At 41.8% G+C, this 18,633-nt stretch overlaps 1 protein-coding gene across 4 annotated transcripts in view; it reads left to right on the top strand.

The window, feature by feature from the left end:
- The window catches only part of WASF1 (WASP family member 1), a 65,011-nt gene extending 47,959 nt beyond the window's left edge, over positions 1–17,052 (top strand). For all 4 annotated transcript variants that reach the window (XM_075202907.1, XM_075202908.1, XM_075202911.1 and 1 more), the window contains 5 exons: positions 2,509–2,626; positions 6,741–6,910; positions 13,721–13,897; positions 14,332–14,972; positions 16,055–17,052. In XM_075202907.1, coding sequence (XP_075059008.1) covers positions 2,509–2,626; positions 6,741–6,910; positions 13,721–13,897; positions 14,332–14,972; positions 16,055–16,209 — 1,261 coding nt within the window. In that variant the 3' untranslated portion in view covers positions 16,210–17,052. The remainder of the gene's footprint in view (positions 1–2,508; positions 2,627–6,740; positions 6,911–13,720; positions 13,898–14,331; positions 14,973–16,054) is intronic.
- Positions 17,053–18,633: the final 1,581 nt, after the last annotated feature.

The raw sequence follows: 18,633 nt of genomic DNA, 5'->3' as shown, positions 1-18,633 counted from the left end.
TAACCCGTGCATGATACTCATGCATTCTAGTCAAATCAAGCTACTTAAGGTCTTAAAAAGGTTCTTGTCATGCATTTGGGCCTAGCCCAGGCCTCCTCAGGGGAAGAGCGTTACTTCCCGACGCAAGCGCCCTTTTTAATGTGTGTTCATGAGGTAAAATTACCTCCCGAAAATGAGTTTGACCAATCAACTCGTAAATTTAGCCTTTACTACCCTTCCCACGGGGGGAAGGGGGGATGATGGAAGTTAACTGACTTCACTATTCTAATTTTTTTGTCAAATAATGTCAGTATACCAAATTTAAGGTCAATTGGATGAGCCCTTTCTGAGAAAATAGTTTTTTCCACACACACCCTTACACACGCCGCTAGGCTTTTACTTTTATATATTAGATAATGCTAAGAATTTAGTAGGTCAGTGTATAACTCTGCCCAGCAGGTGGCACTGCAGCTTTTTTGGGTTTTTTTCCACACACAGACTAACACACGCCGCTAGGCTTTTATATTATAGACTATTGTGAATGAGCTGCTTTCCTCAAATTGTCTTAAAAGCACTAGGCATCTGGATAAGTATTAGCTCTAAACATAAACTTGTGAGCGAAGAGACAGATCATAATATTTAAATCATTTTAAACAAATTATTTTTAATTAAGTCCGCTACCTTAGGCCAGTGAACAGTAATGAGCCCTGTATTTTGAGATACAAAGGAAAATCTGTACACAGTGTACAACCTGAAAATAAAGAATGCAGTCAAGTATATGGGAAGCAATATAAAAAGTTGGCCTCATTTAGTGTTGATGGTGTACATTTGCACCTAGACAAGCCATGTTATGATGATTTGCGTTTAGCATACCAATACTGGGCAGCTTTATTTACCACTGCAGTTTACAGTAGTGAAGTTTTATAAAGCTTTTGTACATTTTTACGTTAATTAGATGTCACAGAAATGTACGTGATTTTTCAGATTAGACTTGGTTGTTCAGATGCATTTTTACTTATTTTCTCTTTATTTTTAAACAATGATTAGATCCTCAAACCTCCAAAGTTTCATGTTCTGTTTTTACCCCTGCATGGTTAGAATAATAAACTAAGGGGCATATTCAATTCTCGCCGTTTTCCGCAGCGTTAAAACTATTACCGTTATTACGGTAATGGTAAGCTGGATTTCAGCTCGCGACTCAAATCCAGCGAGAAAACTACCGTAATAACGGTACTTACGCGCACTATTACCGTAATAATGGTAATAGTTGGCTTTAACGCCAAGAATTGAACATTCCCTTAAAAATTAGCTCAAGTGTGAAGTTAAACTGCTGACCTAGGAACTCTCTTCTCATTCTCGTTTAATTCAAAGATTGATGCCAGGGGGTAAATGTATCAAGCTGCGAGTTTCCAGCAGGTTTGAAAAGTAAAGATGTTGCCTATATCAACCAATCAGATTGTAGCTGTCATTTATTTAGTACATTCTAGAAAATGACAGCTGGAATTTGACTGGTTGCTATAGGCAGCAACTTCATTTTTCAATGGAGACTTGTAATTAAGCTTCCAACAAGCCTTATAATGACAGACTGTAATATTTTTTAAAAAATGTTTTGTAAAGCTCATTTAGAATATAACGAAGGTAATGTCTGAAAGATTTTTTTTCTTTTCTTTAAAATGATTGTTTGGTTAACACAAGTCATATTTGGCGACTTTTCTGAGTCTGCCATAAACACTGTTCCATTGCAGATCAAATTGATTTTTATTTTAGCTGATCAATTAGCTTCATCTCCTACTAAGAAATGCAGATGTGCAGAATAATCATGCTTGTCATTTCTTTTAATTTTTTTTTTTAAAGTTTGATATTATCCCTTTCTGAGCTCAGCAGAAGAACGCCAGCAAGGTGATTTGTACTAATACTTGCTGTTTCTTGCCATGAGTTACCATACACTGGTAGGAATTGGCTGATGGTGTGTTCCTGGGCCCATCTTCATTTGGAGTTTTAGGGTGCAGTTTGGAGGATGGTTTGGGAATAAGCTTGAGAGAACTCAACTATTCTCAGTCTGCCATAATCATACACGTTGGTAGATTATGGAGGATTATAGAAGAGGATCATTGATGTCTAATGCATATTGTATTTGAGTAAGTAAAATAAGGGCACATTGATATTGTATTTCCTTCTGTTATCCAATGGATTCTCCTTTTGATTTTTTTTACACCACTTTTTTGGGGGACTTCAAGCATCAGTGTGTGATTGTTTTGCTAACCCAAAAGAGGTGATTCCAAATAAAATGTATTGGATATCTATCCAACAGCCAAAAAACCCTGGAACCCTACAAGGGTCCTGACCCACAAATTGCATACCTCCATATTTTTATATAGATATATAATTTTTTTCCAAGATGTAATTTTTCTTGTTTAATTTTCATACAGTAATTTACGGTTTTTGTTTGACATCTCAATTTTGTATTTTTATGGCCATTTACTTTCTTCATGTTGTACATTTATCATAATATCTGTTTTGTTTTGACAGAGATGATGGAAAGGAAGGCTTAAAGTTTTACACCAATCCATCCTACTTCTTTGACTTATGGAAAGAGAAGATGTTACAGGACACAGAGGACAAACGGAAAGAAAAGCGAAAGCAGAAGGTATGAATTTGCAGCTTGCAGCAAAACAATTCCTATCACTTGATGCATTATGCTAACACCTCTCTGATTTACTGTACTTAATATATATTTTTTTTAAGTGAGACAGTGCAGCTGACACTCTGTAACTTGTACTTCTGCCTGTGATATCCGGTTGCTAGTGCTGATGCTGTTTTACAGCTGTCCATATGTACAGATAAATAATAGTAGCCGTGACACTTTTCACAGCAAAATTATACTTTAGTGATGGTTCCCATCTAGCTGGTATTCTTTGTATTTTTTTATATATAAACAATACAATTTGTCTAGTATATACAGTTTGATAACACATCTAATGTTGGCAGTGCGTTTTTGTTATCACTTTATAAAATGCAGATATTTCCTTTGTGATAAAAGTACATTAGCTAATTCTCAGTAGCAAGATCTCTTTTTTTGTTTTAACCGTATTTAGTTTACATTTTCTCCAATATCTTACCATTCTCTACACACTACAAACCTGTTATCTACACACTGCTGTCTGATGCAAAACTGTATAGCTGCATTCATCTTTAACCTTTTAATATGATAAGTATTGTGGTAGGATCTGTATATATGTGTTCCTCCTAAACCCACGCAAACTCATACTTTAGTGTGGTAATATTATTACTGTGCCGCTGAGCTTGCAAGTTTTATGTACACAAAGCGGTGAAAATCACTGCCTGGACACCAAGCTACATTTTTGTCAGTGTCTGACCTTTGGCTATATAAAAGTTATTTATATTGAAAACCGCAGTGCTAATTTCCTTTTGGGGGTCGCTTATGCCTACTATTGCACATGTGTGCTTTGTTTTTCTGGGAAGTACATGGACTCCAGGCCAAGACTGCAGAATTTGCAAGAGCGCAGAAATTTGCACCTGTAAGTGGGAGCAGCGTGCTTCTATTGCACTTCGGCGGGAACTGCATGTCTAGGCACTCTGACCCATGGAATAATAATCTTCGAATACACACTGTGGCACATGTAATAACAAAAGTCACCCCACAGTCATGATGTAAGCCGGCGGTTCCCAAAGTGTGCGCCGCGGCTCCCAGGGGTGCCGCGGCGCTGTCACTGGGGTGCCGCGGGCCAGCCATAAAAAAAAGAAAGAACAAAGAAACTTACCAATCTGCGCGGCACAGGGACCTAGTATCCACCGCTCTCCCGCAGCTGTCACTGAATATCGACGTCCGTGACAGCTGCAGGAGAGAGGTGGATGCTGGGTCCCGGTGCCGCGCGGATTGGTAAGTTTCTGTGTTCTTTCTTTTCTCTATGGCTGGAGGGGGACAGCGTGGCGCTGGAGGGGGACAGCGTGGCAGAGGGCAGAGGAGGGGGACAGCGTGAGGGAGGGCAGAGGAGGGGGACAGCGTGAGAGAGGGCAGAGGAGGGGGACAGCGTGACAGAGGGCAGTGTGCCTGGATGCAGAGGGGGCAGAGTGTCTGGGGGCAGAGGGGCATTTTTGCATACAACTAAATAAGTATTTCTGTCGTGATCTAAATACTTATTATAATTTTTGGACCCAACTACTTCTAAAACAGGACTGCTCAGTAATTCTTTCGGAGGGGTGCCGTGAAAAAATTTGGAGACTCTAAGGGTGCCGCGAACTGCAAAAGTTTGGGAACCACTGATGTAAGCCATAAATGAGGCTAAGCTGAACAGTATATAAGGAGAAAATAGAAAAGTTTAAATGCATAAACGGCAGTGGTGGAACTGATGTTAATCGTTAATACAATTACCACTATTCCAACACCCACTTCACCTACAAAATAAATCCAAAGTTTTTAAAAAGTGATGTTAATATTTATAGACTTACCTTTAAAGCGACTCTGCACATGTGGCCTGAGCTGAGAATATATAAGTAAGGGGGAGCAGAAATGTGTTTTAATAGTACAATCACCACAAATTTGGCACTGATGGCTCTGTTGTCCCTTTGTGTGTTAGATATTCAATAACTAAGGAAATAATTTACATCTAAGCACACTCAAAACTCTCCCTGTCTCATGCACAAATTTAATACACACTGACACACACTTCTTCTCTTATACACACACACGGACACGCAAACTCCATTACACTTGCCTCTCCCTGCTGTTCTGCCTCTTGTCTTCCTCAATGGATTTGGTGTAGGCAGGGGGTGTGTCCAAGCTTTGCTTGGTTGAGTGACTGTGCCAATCGGAGCACAGTAGTCTGCAGAGGAGTTACTGTCTGAGCAGGAAACGCCTCTGTATTAAAGCTATCTAAGGAGGGGGGGAATTCAGTGCCGGTACCGAGTGCGTGTATTGGCCCCGAGAAAGGGCTGGGTCATATTAGACCTAATAGCTCTTCTACGTGGGTATAAAGAATGCAGAAGTACCATATCCTCTAAACGCTACACAGTGTTCTATTGAACACTGTTCAGAAATAATTGGGATGTCAGGAACTGTCCATAATGACTGCTACTCTCTCTAGTTGTTAACAGTTTTCCCAGTCTGGGATAATGAGCGCTTGCAAGGTGTGAGAAAATAGGCGAGGCTTAAATATGGCATTTCCAGCTGCACTTCCTTAGGAATCCAGTTGTATGACAGCAACACCGCCAAACTGATGAAATAAGTAATGTGTATTTGATTGGAAGACACTAGAATAGTAATGCACATAAATTAACTGCAGTTCTTTTGCAAACTAGAGTAAAGTAAATTGCACCAACACCGACTGAGTAGTAAAACGAATAAGGCAGTTGCAGTCACAATCAGAATAGAGCTTGAACCATGTTTACCAGCGTTTGTCTTACTACTGGAGTGACAGTCTAGTTCCAGGTGTGCGGCTACCATCCCTATGTGGTGTAAGAACACAGCACTTAAGTTTTAAGACACACTTTTGCCTGCTGTTAAAAAGTTGTGAAGATGTTGATTTTTTGCTCATTCCTATGTCCTTATCTTTGAAATGGGTCGGGAAAGAACACCCTATTGCCAGTTAGAACATCACAATAGCACAGGATATTTCAAGAGATGAGTGTGCCAATCTTGTGCGACAACATAAACTATCCAATAGTGAGATTGTATAAATGAGGGCAGGGCTTCATTGTGCTGGGACAGAGTTATTATGTGAGGAGGGGAATGGAGACTAGCAGGAAGCCCAAAGACTGGGTTTGAAAATACAAGAGCAGGGTGTTCAGGCTTAATTCACCTGTGGATTGTGGGAAATGTGGCCTTATAGTTCCTGGCAATTGGGTGAAGAGGGGATGAGGGCAGTCTCTGTTCTGCCCTCGTTATATCTGGCAACAGTCACAATTTTCTAATGCTAAAAGGGGTGTGGCATCACAATAATGGGGCAGGACATCACCAGAGGTAGGTGGGATTTGCACAGATCATGGAGCATAACAATCTAGTTGTTGGCAGGTATGACTCGAGACTGTTTATTTTTTCATTGGTCGCAAGCACAATTTATTTTTTTTTTTTTGTTTGTATAGCACCCGCAACTATGTTTCATATGTCTAGCCATCTTAAATATTTGGCAATCACTATACTTCTACATAAACAGAATACTATTTCATGTAATATTTATTATTGTTGTTGTTCTTTTTTATTCTGAACCTGGGCCTATACCATCAGGTGGTTTACTACAATAGCAAAGAGTATTAAATAAATACACATTTTGCTTTTAGTAACATGACTGTATAAATCACCTTATCTTGTTGGATCCTCTAAATTAAATCAATTTTGTGCTGCAGAAAAACTATAAAAATAGCACAAAATAAGAAATGATTGTCACCCTTTATCACAGATTAGGATATCAATCTGTACCATTGTAATATTCTAAAATAATTGTTGGCATCATCTTCACTGCAATTGTTTTGCATAACCTAAAATAATCATGCAGCAAGCTGTATTTGTGATAGCTACCTGTCCAATATGAATGCATGAACATAGGAAGATGTTGTTTAAGGCTTGATGAAACGTGATTATGAAATTCTCAAATAATGTTGCTTATTCCAGTTTTTCTTATTTCCACTTTTATAATGTTTTCCAATTTGTTTGTCGGACTGAACGGCTCTATAACACACATTATGTTATAAAATGCTGTAATTTGCTTTATTTGGGACTCAATATTTGTTTTCCTACTTTGCAGCAAAAGAATATTGATCGTCCACATGAACCAGAAAAAGTGCCTCGAGCTCCACATGATCGACGTCGTGGGTGGCAGAAGTTAGCTCTGGGTCAGGAACTGGCTGAAGATGATATAGATTTACACAATCATATGGAGATTGCTAATGGGCCTTCCTCACATTTTGAAACCAGGTGGATTTTTCATTAATTTCTCCTAAATATTATCACCATCACTGCTATCTAGTTAGTCTATATTTCATATTTTTGGGATATCACAATGCTGTAAATTTCTTGTTTAATACTTGATGTGTAGGAAAAAAATTATTTTCAAAAATTATTATTGCCGTACCGTGTTAGCCAGAAAACTCTATGTGATGGTAAATACTTTTGTGTCAAAAAAGACAAAAGTATTATAGGAGTGATACCTTTTATTAGCTAACCAAAAATATTATTAGTTTCTCTTTCCTACCATTGGGGGACACTGCGAGACATTGGGGTATAGTAGTGGGTGTAGGAGTCTAGGCACTTATGAACTTCTTTGATCTTCACTCTCCTCCCCTACTATGCCCCTCCTCTCCTGTGGATACCTCTGTTTAATTTAAGTGCCTAAGAGAGAGGTCACTTCTGTATAGGCTCCTGCCTGTACTTGTATTAGTTGTTGTTTTTTTTCATGTTTTTATTTTACCTTCCTTCATAGGTGCAGCGAACTCAAGACCCAGAGAAGTGTATAAGACTTCAGCTCTGTTCACTCTCTGTCCCAGCATAGGTAACCAGCAGCCTGGTCTCTGTTACCTGGCACCTCTGCCGGCAGCCTGTCCATCCCCTAGACTAACAAGCAACAGGAGGACATAATGTAAGACTGCCATAGAGGCAGCAGTTAGTTACACACGTAGTGAGGACACACGCTGTAAGTTGCTAATTGGGCGGGAGTGAAGCTGTATCAGCCTTTCCTCCCCTCTGACGGACCTGCCGGTATGCGCCCTCCCCCTAGAGAACAAGCAGCGGGGGCACAGCGCACGCGATCGCGCTCATTAATAGGTGATCCGCTCGCTTACTGCACACGCAGCCTGGACTCATTTAAATTCTGTGCTGGTGCGTAGAAAGCCGACAGCCATATAACAGATGCGCTGTTCGGCGGTTCATGTAGGCGGCCATATTACCGGAGGCACTCGGCCCCTCCTGAGCTTCCTGGGGCGAACGGCACCATTCTGAATACTGAGATTACACGCTGTTGCCAGAACAAAGAAACCACTATTACAGGAGAGCAGCCATTTCGATTGGTAGTCAGACTTTAGCTCTCAGACTTTACTAAACGTTAATATACAGTTTTCTACGGTATATTGTTTTTATTCTGTGTATCTTTTAAAAATGTCTGACAAGGGGGCATCCAAAAACAAGGGTTCATATGCTGTGTCTGCACTGCATTATACCTGTGCCTTATGTAATGCTAAATTATCTGTTGGACAGCCTTAAAATCAAAAAGATCACCTGGCGCTAACCCAATCATATTCACACTTAAATGGAATCAACAAACGCAGCTGTATAGGGATAGTGTCATATCCCAAAGTAAGAATTTCTAAATAAGGAAGATATATATAGCGCTGAAAGGAGATTGCAAGTAGTGTATATCAAACGATAGAAAAGTATCTGGTTGATGAATAATATAAATATCCAAGGCAATATTGAAACAATTTAATAGGTACTTCCTTAACAATAAAATAACCACACATAAATAAAACCAAATATTGTCTCTCAAAATCAATATACTATAATATTACTGCAGTAATAATAATAAATGTCCATGAATAAAACATTATCCATACGTCTAAAATATATAGCAACACTGTGGGAATGAGTGTATAGTTTTTGTGCAAGATTTTGATTGCACAATTATCAGCGGAATGAAATTGTACTCGCCGGAAGTTTTTGGCGGAATTGATTTTGAGACAATATTTGGTTTTATGTATGTGTGGACAGTCTAACCAGGATGCTCGTTGCACGGCAAGCGAGGCTGAAACCAAAGAACGACCCGCCCCAGTGCAGGGGCCGGCAGTCGTGGAAGAACCGGCCTGGGCTAAGTCACTGACAACAGCTATGGCGGAGCTCACCCGGGCGATGATGCGATCCGCAGAGGTACGTGAAGTTTCTGTTTCACACACATCCACTAGCAGACGCAGGCCCATCACACAAGGCCAAAACAATCATTACTAATGCATCTCAGGGCTGCGGGCAAGATTATGACTATTCCTCAGAAGAGGAGGATGATGTGGACCTTGATCAGCAGGAGGATGACTTACTCAGTTCTCCAGATTCTTCCCACACCCAAAATGTAGATAACCTTATTTTGCATGGGCTTCTCCTTATATCGAAACTTCTTGTCCAATATTAGAGAAATTTGATGACTTCCTCAAAGTAATGAAACAAATCTTTGATCCGAACTGGAAAGATACTGCTGAAAAAACATTATTGAAATTACGTCAGGGGAGACGCTCGGTTGTGGAATATACTATAGACACTGCTTGGAATTCTGAGGCGCAGCTGCCTGTCTACCATAGGGGACTTTCTGAGACCATTAAAGATGAATTAGCCCGTGCAGAGGCACCAACTGAACTTGAGCCTTTCATTAACCAATGCATTCAAATTGATGCTTGACTGATTTAGAGACGACAAGAAAGGAAGGCCTTAACCTGGACATACCCCAGTTATTGAGAACCCACAACTTCAAACTATTATGGGAATTCTGAAGTAAAATCCACTAAGAAACTTGAGTCTGAACCCATGCAAGTAGACACACTTCATAAACAAAGCTCCAATGAGAGAAGGGAGCAACGACGTCAAGAGAACTTGTGCCTTTATTGTGGCAAACCAGGACATTATATCTCAAATTGTCCTAGAAGACGTCAGAAGACAGTGGTTAGCTTAGCAGATGCAGACTTTTCAGATCAGGAGTCTGTGATTTCCGACATTCTTCAACATGTGAATGCAATTATTCCATGTCTCTCTCCTCTTTAGCATCAACTGAGAAGAATAAGGGAAATAATAACTCTCATTTAATCACCGGAATGGAGCAAGGAGAGTTTCTAGCCTCCATAGACATCAGGGATGCCTACCTGCACGTCCCTATATGGAGAGGACACCATTGCCTCCTCTGCTTTGCGGTAGGAAGATACCATTTTCAGTTCAGGGCCCTTCCTTTCGGCCTAGCGACGGCTCCACGAGTGTTCACCAAGATCATGGCCGGGCTCCTGCGGCAGAAGGGAGTCACAATAGTTCCTTATCTAGACAATCTCCTTCTGAAAGCACTGTCGGCGTCTTTCTTAACTCGTCACATCCAGATCACTATGCAGTTCCTGGAAGCTCATGGGTGGGATCCTCAATTTACCCAAATCATCTCTCATTCCGGATCAGCGCATGCGCTTCCTAGGTCTCGTATTCGACACAGTGACTCAGAGTCTATTTACCGGAAAGCAAGGTCCTCGCTCTCTTGCGCAGAACCAGGACCTTACTTGTGTGGAAGGAGGTGTCCATCCTCAGCTGCATGAAACTCTTGGGAACGATGGCTTCAGTGTTCAAGGCCGACCTTAGTTACAACAGATGCTAGTTTGCTAGGTTGGGGAGGGGTTACAGGATCCCTGAGATTTCCGGGCCTTTGGTCTCCCCAGGAGTCCACACACTCTATCAATGTCCTAGAACTCTGAGCGGTATACAGGACGTTGACGCAAGCTCAGAGGTTCACCAAGGGGGAACTCGCAGTGTAGGGGCCATGTGGGAGACAGCCAAGATCATGGTATGGGCGGAACGCCACATACCCCAGATATCGGACATTTACATTCTAGACATGGAAAATTGGGAGGCCGACTTCTTCAGCAGGCGGAGGGTTCACCCGGGCGAATGGTCTCTCAACAAACGGGTCTTCGTCCTTCTAGCGGAACGTTGGGGTATGCCAGAGATCGATCTCATGGCATCCAGACTAAACCATCAAGTTTCTCTGTGCTGCTCAAAGTCTTGAGACCCTCAGGCCTTTTCCACAGATGTCATGACCGTTCCATGGCATTTCCGCCTAGTGTACCTTTTTCCCCCGATACCCATGCTCTCGCGGGTACTAAAAAAGCTAAAAAGAGAGCGGGTCCCTGCCATTCTGGTAGCTCCCCATTGGCCACGCAGAGCGTGGTTCTCAGACATCCTGAAATTGGCAGCGGATCCTCCCTTTCACCTGCCAATGCATCCGGACCTTCTCGTTCAAGGTTCTCTTCTCTGCCACGATATAAATCGGCTAACTTTAACGGCGTGGCTATTGAGACCTTAATTTTCAAGGCCAGGGACTTCACACCAGAGGTTATTGGTACTCTTTATCAGGGCCAGAAAATCGACCACCTCGGCCATATATTATCGAGTCTGCAATACATACATTACTTGGTGTGAGGCCCAAGGTTTCCAATCATCCAAGTTTTATCTATCTAGACTGCTGGCCTTCCTGCAGGCAGGTCTAGATAAGGGGCTTCGTCTGGGGTCCCTTAACGTTCATGTCTTGGCGCTCTCCATTTATTTCCAGCGAAAGCTGGAGGTCTTCAGGGATGTTCAGACCTTCCTGCAGGGGGTCCTTCATGTGCAACCCCCCCTTTTGTTCATGCGGTAGAACCTTGGGACCTCAACTTGGTGCTCAATGCACTAATGCATACGCCATTTGAGCCTCTAGATTCAGTGGATTTATGCCATCGCACTTGGAAGATGGTATTCCTGTTAGATTTCGTCAGCTCATAGTGTCTGAATTAACTCTCCATTCCTGATTTTCCACGAGGATAGGGTAGTCCTTCGCACTAAACCCTCGTTTTTTCCGAAGGTTGTGTCCAGATTCCATTTAAATCAAGAGATTGTGGTCCTGGTCTACCATCCGCCGTCTCCCCTTCTTTAGATCCCTCTTCCTCAGGGGGCGATTTTAATGTTGCTGGATGTGGTTCGTACTCTTCGGTGTTATGTAGACCGCACAGCCTTGGTCCGTAGGACCAATGATCTCAAACAATCGATGGATCACTTCCACCATTAGACTGGCTTATGCTCGAGCATCTTTGCCTGTTGCGGTATCGTTAAAGGCTCACTCGACCAGAGCTGTGTCCTCCAATGGAGTAAGAGAAATCAATTTTACAGTGAGTAAAAATCTTCTTATTTTTGCTAGCTTTCAGAGCACAGAGGCCCCTTCATCAGGCAACCCTGATGAAGGGGCCTCTGTGCTCTGAAAGCTAGCAAATATTGGCTAACCCAAAAAATTATTATTACAAAGGTATCACTCCTATAATACTTTTTGTCTTTTTTGACACAAAAGTATTTAACATCACATTGTTTAATACATAACTGTGTTTGAATTAAAATGCCTTGGAGACTCTCTATCAGTTATGAATATAACTATTATGATGTGATTTGAGACCATTCTATTACATATAAACTTGGTTCATCATGGAACCTAAGTGTGAACTTTATATAAATTAATTTTACACTATATTTTATGAAATGGAGCTTTCGGTCTTGCTATGCATTTCTTTATTGATATTTATTGATCTGTATTAGGCAAATCTATACGGAACTTTGTGTTTTTAACTTGTTCAAAAAGTTCAACCTTGATCTTATCAGACAATAAGACATTTTATAACATAGTTTGGGCTGATTCAATGTAATCTTTTAAATTATTTAGATGGGCTTAAACGTTATATTTTTGTGAGGCATGGCTTCCGTCTTACCTCCCGATCGCTAGCCGAGACGTGAAGAATACAGGAGAATGTTGTCCCATACAAGGGAGTGACCAATTCCTGCCAGAAAAATGCCTGCAGCTCCTTTAATGCTGCCGTAGCCTCCCTGTTGAGGTTTCTACTTGTCCTGTCATCTTGACAATGTCCTTGTTGTGGCATATTTGCTCCACGTATTGATGAAAGTCTTCACAGTGTGAAATTCTTTTATACTTCTTACCTTTCAATAATGAGATCCTGTAGATCAGAGGTGTCCAAACTCCGTCCTCGAGGGCTATCAACAGTTCATGTTTTCAGGATTTCTTTACTCAATACTTAATCTATTCGACTGGGTCAGAAATTATCACTCCTGTTTGTACAAAAATAACTCCAGAAAATATGACCTGTTGGTAGCCTTTAGGATTGAGTTTGGACATCCCTGCTGTGTAGATATTTTGAAACCACCTTGCAAGACCATGGTTATCCCAGTATAATGCAACCAGGAAAACTGCAAGGAAATCCTACAGGAACAACTAATATTTATTTGGGTTAATCACAATCCCTTCTATTGCTGGCAGGTGTATACTACTTACCTTTTGAACATGATTTTGAATGCGATTGGTTATATCTGAATACAGCTACCACCCCATTATGAAAGTGTGTGCACACTTATACAACCAGGGTGTTTACAGGATTTTTTCCTTTTTTAAGACTTTTTTTTCATTATTTGTCGATTTTGAAATTTGCAAGGTCTCCTCAAAAGTGAAAAAATGTCAAGCTTTACATCGCAAACACCTGTAATTTAAAAGCGGGTGTGTACACTTTTCATGTAATAATTTAAATATAATATTTAGTTCTATTTAAAATAAATTCCCTCTCTTGTTAGCTCTTTCCAGAGAATAGTAAACTAAACAAAGCATTTCAGTGCCTAGCAATCCAAACCATGATTGTTTCCTGCTGAGAGAGCAGGTGCTGTCAGCCTGGCAATGTAGAAATGGGAATGCTAACGATAATTGTCAGATAGCATGGTTTAATTAGTTATATATTCACTATTTGTATGTCTCATATTAGCTGCGTTCTATAGATGTTCATCATTGTCACACTGCATATATTACATGTTATAAAAATATTATTGTACATTCAGTTGAATCAATACATGAAAATATTTATACTTTGACTTTATTTAGGAAATGGCAAAATTGGAAATACATTCTTACCAGGTTTTGCCTAGTACATGAACTGCATTATCACTATGATTACTGATTTTCCCCATTTCTGTCATTAGACCACAAGCTTATGGCGAGAATGCAGATGGGCCCTTCTCACTTGCAGCACTACCTTATAGTCAGATGAATGATCTCCTTAACAGGGTTGAAGATAGAGTTCTGGTGAGACCCCACGAACCACCACCTCCTCCACCAATGCAAGTGGCTGGACATGGAAAAGCAATGCCTGCTGTCAGGTACTGAATGTTTGGATCATATTGTTGGTAGCTTGCCATCTAAAGAACAGATTCCATTGCAACTCTTATTTGTTCAGAATCTGTGGTAGCTTGGTGAGAATGTGGATTAATTCATGTTACTAGTCATGTTATCATTTATGATCTGATAGTGGTTGTATCACTTATGAAACACCTTAGGCTCTGTTTTGACAAGAAAAAAATTCCCCACTGCTGCAGAGCTAAAGTTTTAAAGAAAAAAAACAGGCAGATGGCTTGTTTCAAGAAAGCTTTAACAGTTTTGTAATGACAAGCATTACAGTAAAGGCTGTGTGTGAAGTTGAGGAAGATGTTCTTTTCTAAAAAGGCAATAATAATATGCTACATTTTTCTGGGTTTTTTTAGTATTATATTTGCAACTGTTTTTTATTACAAGGACTTTTTCTTACCTTTTCTAGTGCCACACCAGGATTGTCTGAAAACCGGCCCCAGTCTCCAGCCTTGGGTAGAACACCAGTGTTTGTGAGCCCCTCTCCTCCACCTCCACCACCTCTCCCCCCACCCCCTCCACCTCTCCCATCTGCTCTTTCTGCTTCCTCACTACGATCATCAATATCTTACACTCCTCCTCCTCCTATTCCTCCACCACCACCACCACCTTCTGCTAACTTGCAGACTACTGTTGTGCCGCCAGCACCAGCTCCGCTTCAGATAGCACCTGGTGTACTCCACCCAGCTGCACCTCCTATAGCACCTCCCCTTGTACAGCCCTCCCCTCCAGTATCACGGTCTGCTCAAGTATGTGAAACTGTGCCAGTTCACCCACTTCCACAATCTGAAGCACAGGGGCTTCCCCCACCACCTCCTCCACCACCTTTACCTCCACCTGGAATGCGACCATCTTCACCTGTTGCAGTCCCACCCCTCTCACATGCCCCTGCAGGTCTACATCCTCTTGCTTCCATTGTGCCCGGTTCTCATGCTCCTCTTCTGCCCCCATCCCCACCATCTCAATTTGCTCTGGAGCCTAAGAGACACCCATCAACTCTCCCGGTTATCAGTGATGCTAGAAGTGTTCTGCTGGAAGCAATACGAAAAGGTAGTGCTATGTTTGTATGACCATGACTGTTCATTTTAAAAATTCGGAGTATAGTGGGCAATTCTATTAGCTGCAAAGTGTTTCACGGACCTTCCGGAGACACTTTTGCGGCAGAGATTTAAAACTAAAAAACGAATTTTCATAGAAAAATCATTTTTACTTGCACCCCGTAGTGGTGTGAGAAAAAATGAGTGGATATATTTAACCGTAATTGCCGGCAATGTGCCTGGCACGATGTTCACGCACCACATCATGTTTGTTTTCTGAGGTTGTTTTTATTATAACAATGCATACCTTGTGAGTAAATTTAAATGAAACATTATAAATAAAACTAGTCATCAGCAAACTACAGATGTTATATAAGAGAGTACATGGACTGTTACGTAGGATACTTATTCTAGTAGGCAGTGGTCTAAATTAGCATTGGCTCTAATACTTAGCCGATTTTAGTGCCATCTTCAATTTAAAACATAGTTATTCAAGGTTGCCTAACATACATGTTTCTAAGTGTCTGATAGTATACAACTGTTACATTTGTAAATATAGTTGCATTGTGCGTACTATATTTTTAAAGAAAAATCTAAAATTATTCGGCAAACCAAAGCTTTTCTGTTTTCATTGAAAAACTAAACTTTATTTTTTTTGCTGTGGAATGTTGTGGGTTCAAACACACAGAAAGACTAAGGACTTGTACTCATTCGCCACTTTGTTTCATCTTAGATTGCACTGCATTTACTTATAGGTGAGCACAGGGAGGGTTGACCTAAATATGGACCCTGAATTCTGCTTGCTTTACTTTTATGAAGTGTTTGCAAAAAGTACTAAGTACACTGTTTACCTTCCAGAATAAGTAACATGTCAGGACCAAAGTAAACCTGAGAGTACAAGCATTATTAACAGTTCTCATTAGCTAATTTCTGTCCTTTGCTAACATGACTTCTCATTTTGAAAGGATTGATCTCTCCCATAAATGAAAATAAACTCAATATGTGCTAAAGTGCTGCATAAGGTTCTTATAAACGTATAGGCTTTATTTTTAGGTTATTTAAACTGTCGTTATAAAGCTTTTGCCACTATTTCAGGTATTCAGCTTCGTAAGGTGGAAGAACAACGCGAGCAAGAAGCCAAGCATGAGCGGATTGAGAATGATGTGGCCACCATCTTGTCCCGGCGTATTGCTGTGGAGTATAGCGACTCAGAAGATGATTCTGAGTTTGATGAGGTGGAGTGGGAGTGAAACATGTTACATACTACAAACTGGAATGCTGATGTCAATTGTGGTGCTTGTTCTTTGAAAAAGTTTAGTAATTTCTAGTGTTTTGTACCTATATTTACGTCTCCAGAATAAACCATTTTTTTTCCTATTTTTAGTTTACAGTAAAATTAGCAACTTTGACATTTTACAGTGACTTTTTACTATTCTTTTACTGGGAGACTGTAACTATGTTTCAATAGACCACTAAGTATTAAGTCTGGGCAGCTGTCAATTTGTAGAGTAGAAAACTGATTTTTCTTTTTAATGTATAATATTTGTGCACTTTGTGAATTTTAAGTTAATGAAGGTGACCGGAAATTGAAATTCCAAGGGCAGCTGTATCTAATGTAGGACTTATTTTATTTGGTAATGTTTTCATAACTTTAAGCCGAGCTTAACAAATTCTACTTCTTGAAGTTAGGTATATACACTGAGATAAATCGTTTAAAGTGCACCTATTGTCTTCACATAGTGGAAGGAGCCATTTTGTGCCTCAGTGATATCACTGGGTACTCGTTAATATTTACCCACAATATGGTTGCCTCTACTGTGTGTAAATGACTGGTCCACTTTGTGGTTTAGGAAACTGACATATGAATACTATTTGTTGGAGGTTTTTTCTTTTCCTTTTTTTTTTTTTTTTTTTTTTTTATAATGGCCTTATTTGAATGCTGAGGCATTTTTTATGTACATGTTGTTCGGTACTATTTTGCCTGTATTCTAAAGTAAAGAAAATACATGTGAAAATTGACTTTAAACATTCGGTGTAACTTATGTAACTGTTAAGAAAAAAACAGATTTGATTTAATAAATTCTTCATTTGAAGTGGGATTTTACCTCGTGTTTTATTCAATGAATTCTATGTAAAGCATTTTGTCTATGCCGGCGGTTCCCAAACTGTGCGCCGCGGCTCCCAGGGGTGCCGCGGCGCTGTCACTGAGGTGCCGCGGGCCAAGCATTGAAAAAAAGAAAGAACACAGAAACTTACCAATCTGTCGGGCGCCGGGACCCAGCAGACTCCTCTCTCCCGCAGCTGTCACTGAATATCGACGTCAGTAACAAGCTGCTGCGGGAGAGAGGAGTCTGCTGGGTCCCGGCGCCCGGCAGATTGGTAAGTTTCTGTGTTCTTTCTTTTTATTCTATGGCTGGCGCGCGGCAGAGGAGTGAGAGGGAGCGTGACAGCGGGACACAACAGGACAGAAGAGGGTGACAGCCGGACAGAGGAGGGTGGCAGCGGGGCACAACAGGACAGAGGAGGGTGGCAGCGGGGCACAACAGGACAGAGGAGGGTGGCAGCGGGGCACAACAGGACAGAGGAGTGTAACAGGGGACAGAAGAGGGTGACAGCGGGGCACAACAGGACAGAGGAGTGTAACAGGGGACAGAAGAGGGTGACAGCGGGGCACAACAGGACAGAGGAGTGTAACAGGGGACAGAAGAGGGTGACAGCGGGGCACAACAGGACAGAGGAGTGTAACAGGGGACAGAAGAGGGTGACAGCGGGGCACAACAGGACAGAGGAGTGTAACGGGACAGAAGAGGGTGACAGTGGGGCACAGCTGGGCAGAGGAGTGCGACAGCTGGGCAGAGGAGGGGCACAGCGTGAGAGGGACAGTAGAGGGGGACACAGCGTGAGAGGGGCAGTGGAGGGGGACACAGCGTGAGAGGGGCAGTGGAGGGGGACACAGCGTGAGAGGGGCAGTGGAGGGGGACACAGCATAGGAGGGGACAGCGTGAGTGAGGGCAGAGGAGGGGGACAGCGTGAGTGAGGGCAGAGGAGCGGGACAGCGTGAGTGAGGGCAGAGGAGGGGGACAGCGTGAGTGAGGGCAGAGGAGGGGGACAGCGTGAGTGAGGGCAGAGGAGGGGGACAGCGTGAGTGAGGGCAGAGCAGGGGGGACATCGTGAGAGAGGGCAGAGCAGGGGGGACATCGTGAGAGAGGGCAGAGCAGGGGGGACATCGTGAGAGAGGGCAGAGCAGGGGGGGCATCGTGAGAGAGGGCAGTGGAGGGGGGGGGCATCGTGAGAGGGGGCGGAGGAGGGGGACAGCGTGACAGAGGGCAGTGTGTCTGGATGCAGAGGGGGCAGAGTGTCTGGATGCAGAGGGGGCATTTTTGCATACAACTAAATAAGTATTTCTGTCCTGACCTAAATACTTATTACAATTTTTTGCCCCAACTACTTCTAAAACAGGACTGCTCAATAATTATTTTGGAGGGGTGCCTTGAAAAAATTTGGAGACTCTAAGGGTGCCGCGAACTGCAAAAGTTTGGGAACCACTGGTCTATGCTAAAGTGGCTACACCTAGTGGCCAATTTATGTACTTCATATACTTCCTACTATATTGGATCACCGATAAATATTATGTGAGGGTTTTATTTGTTTTTAATTTTTCTTTGTTTTAAATG

This window comes from Mixophyes fleayi, chromosome 3 (genome assembly GCF_038048845.1).
Source record: "Mixophyes fleayi isolate aMixFle1 chromosome 3, aMixFle1.hap1, whole genome shotgun sequence".
In the NCBI taxonomy this organism is placed as follows: Eukaryota; Metazoa; Chordata; class Amphibia; order Anura; family Limnodynastidae; genus Mixophyes; species Mixophyes fleayi.
Note: the sequence above shows the minus strand (reverse complement) of the source record. Positions and strands in the feature narration are given on the sequence as shown.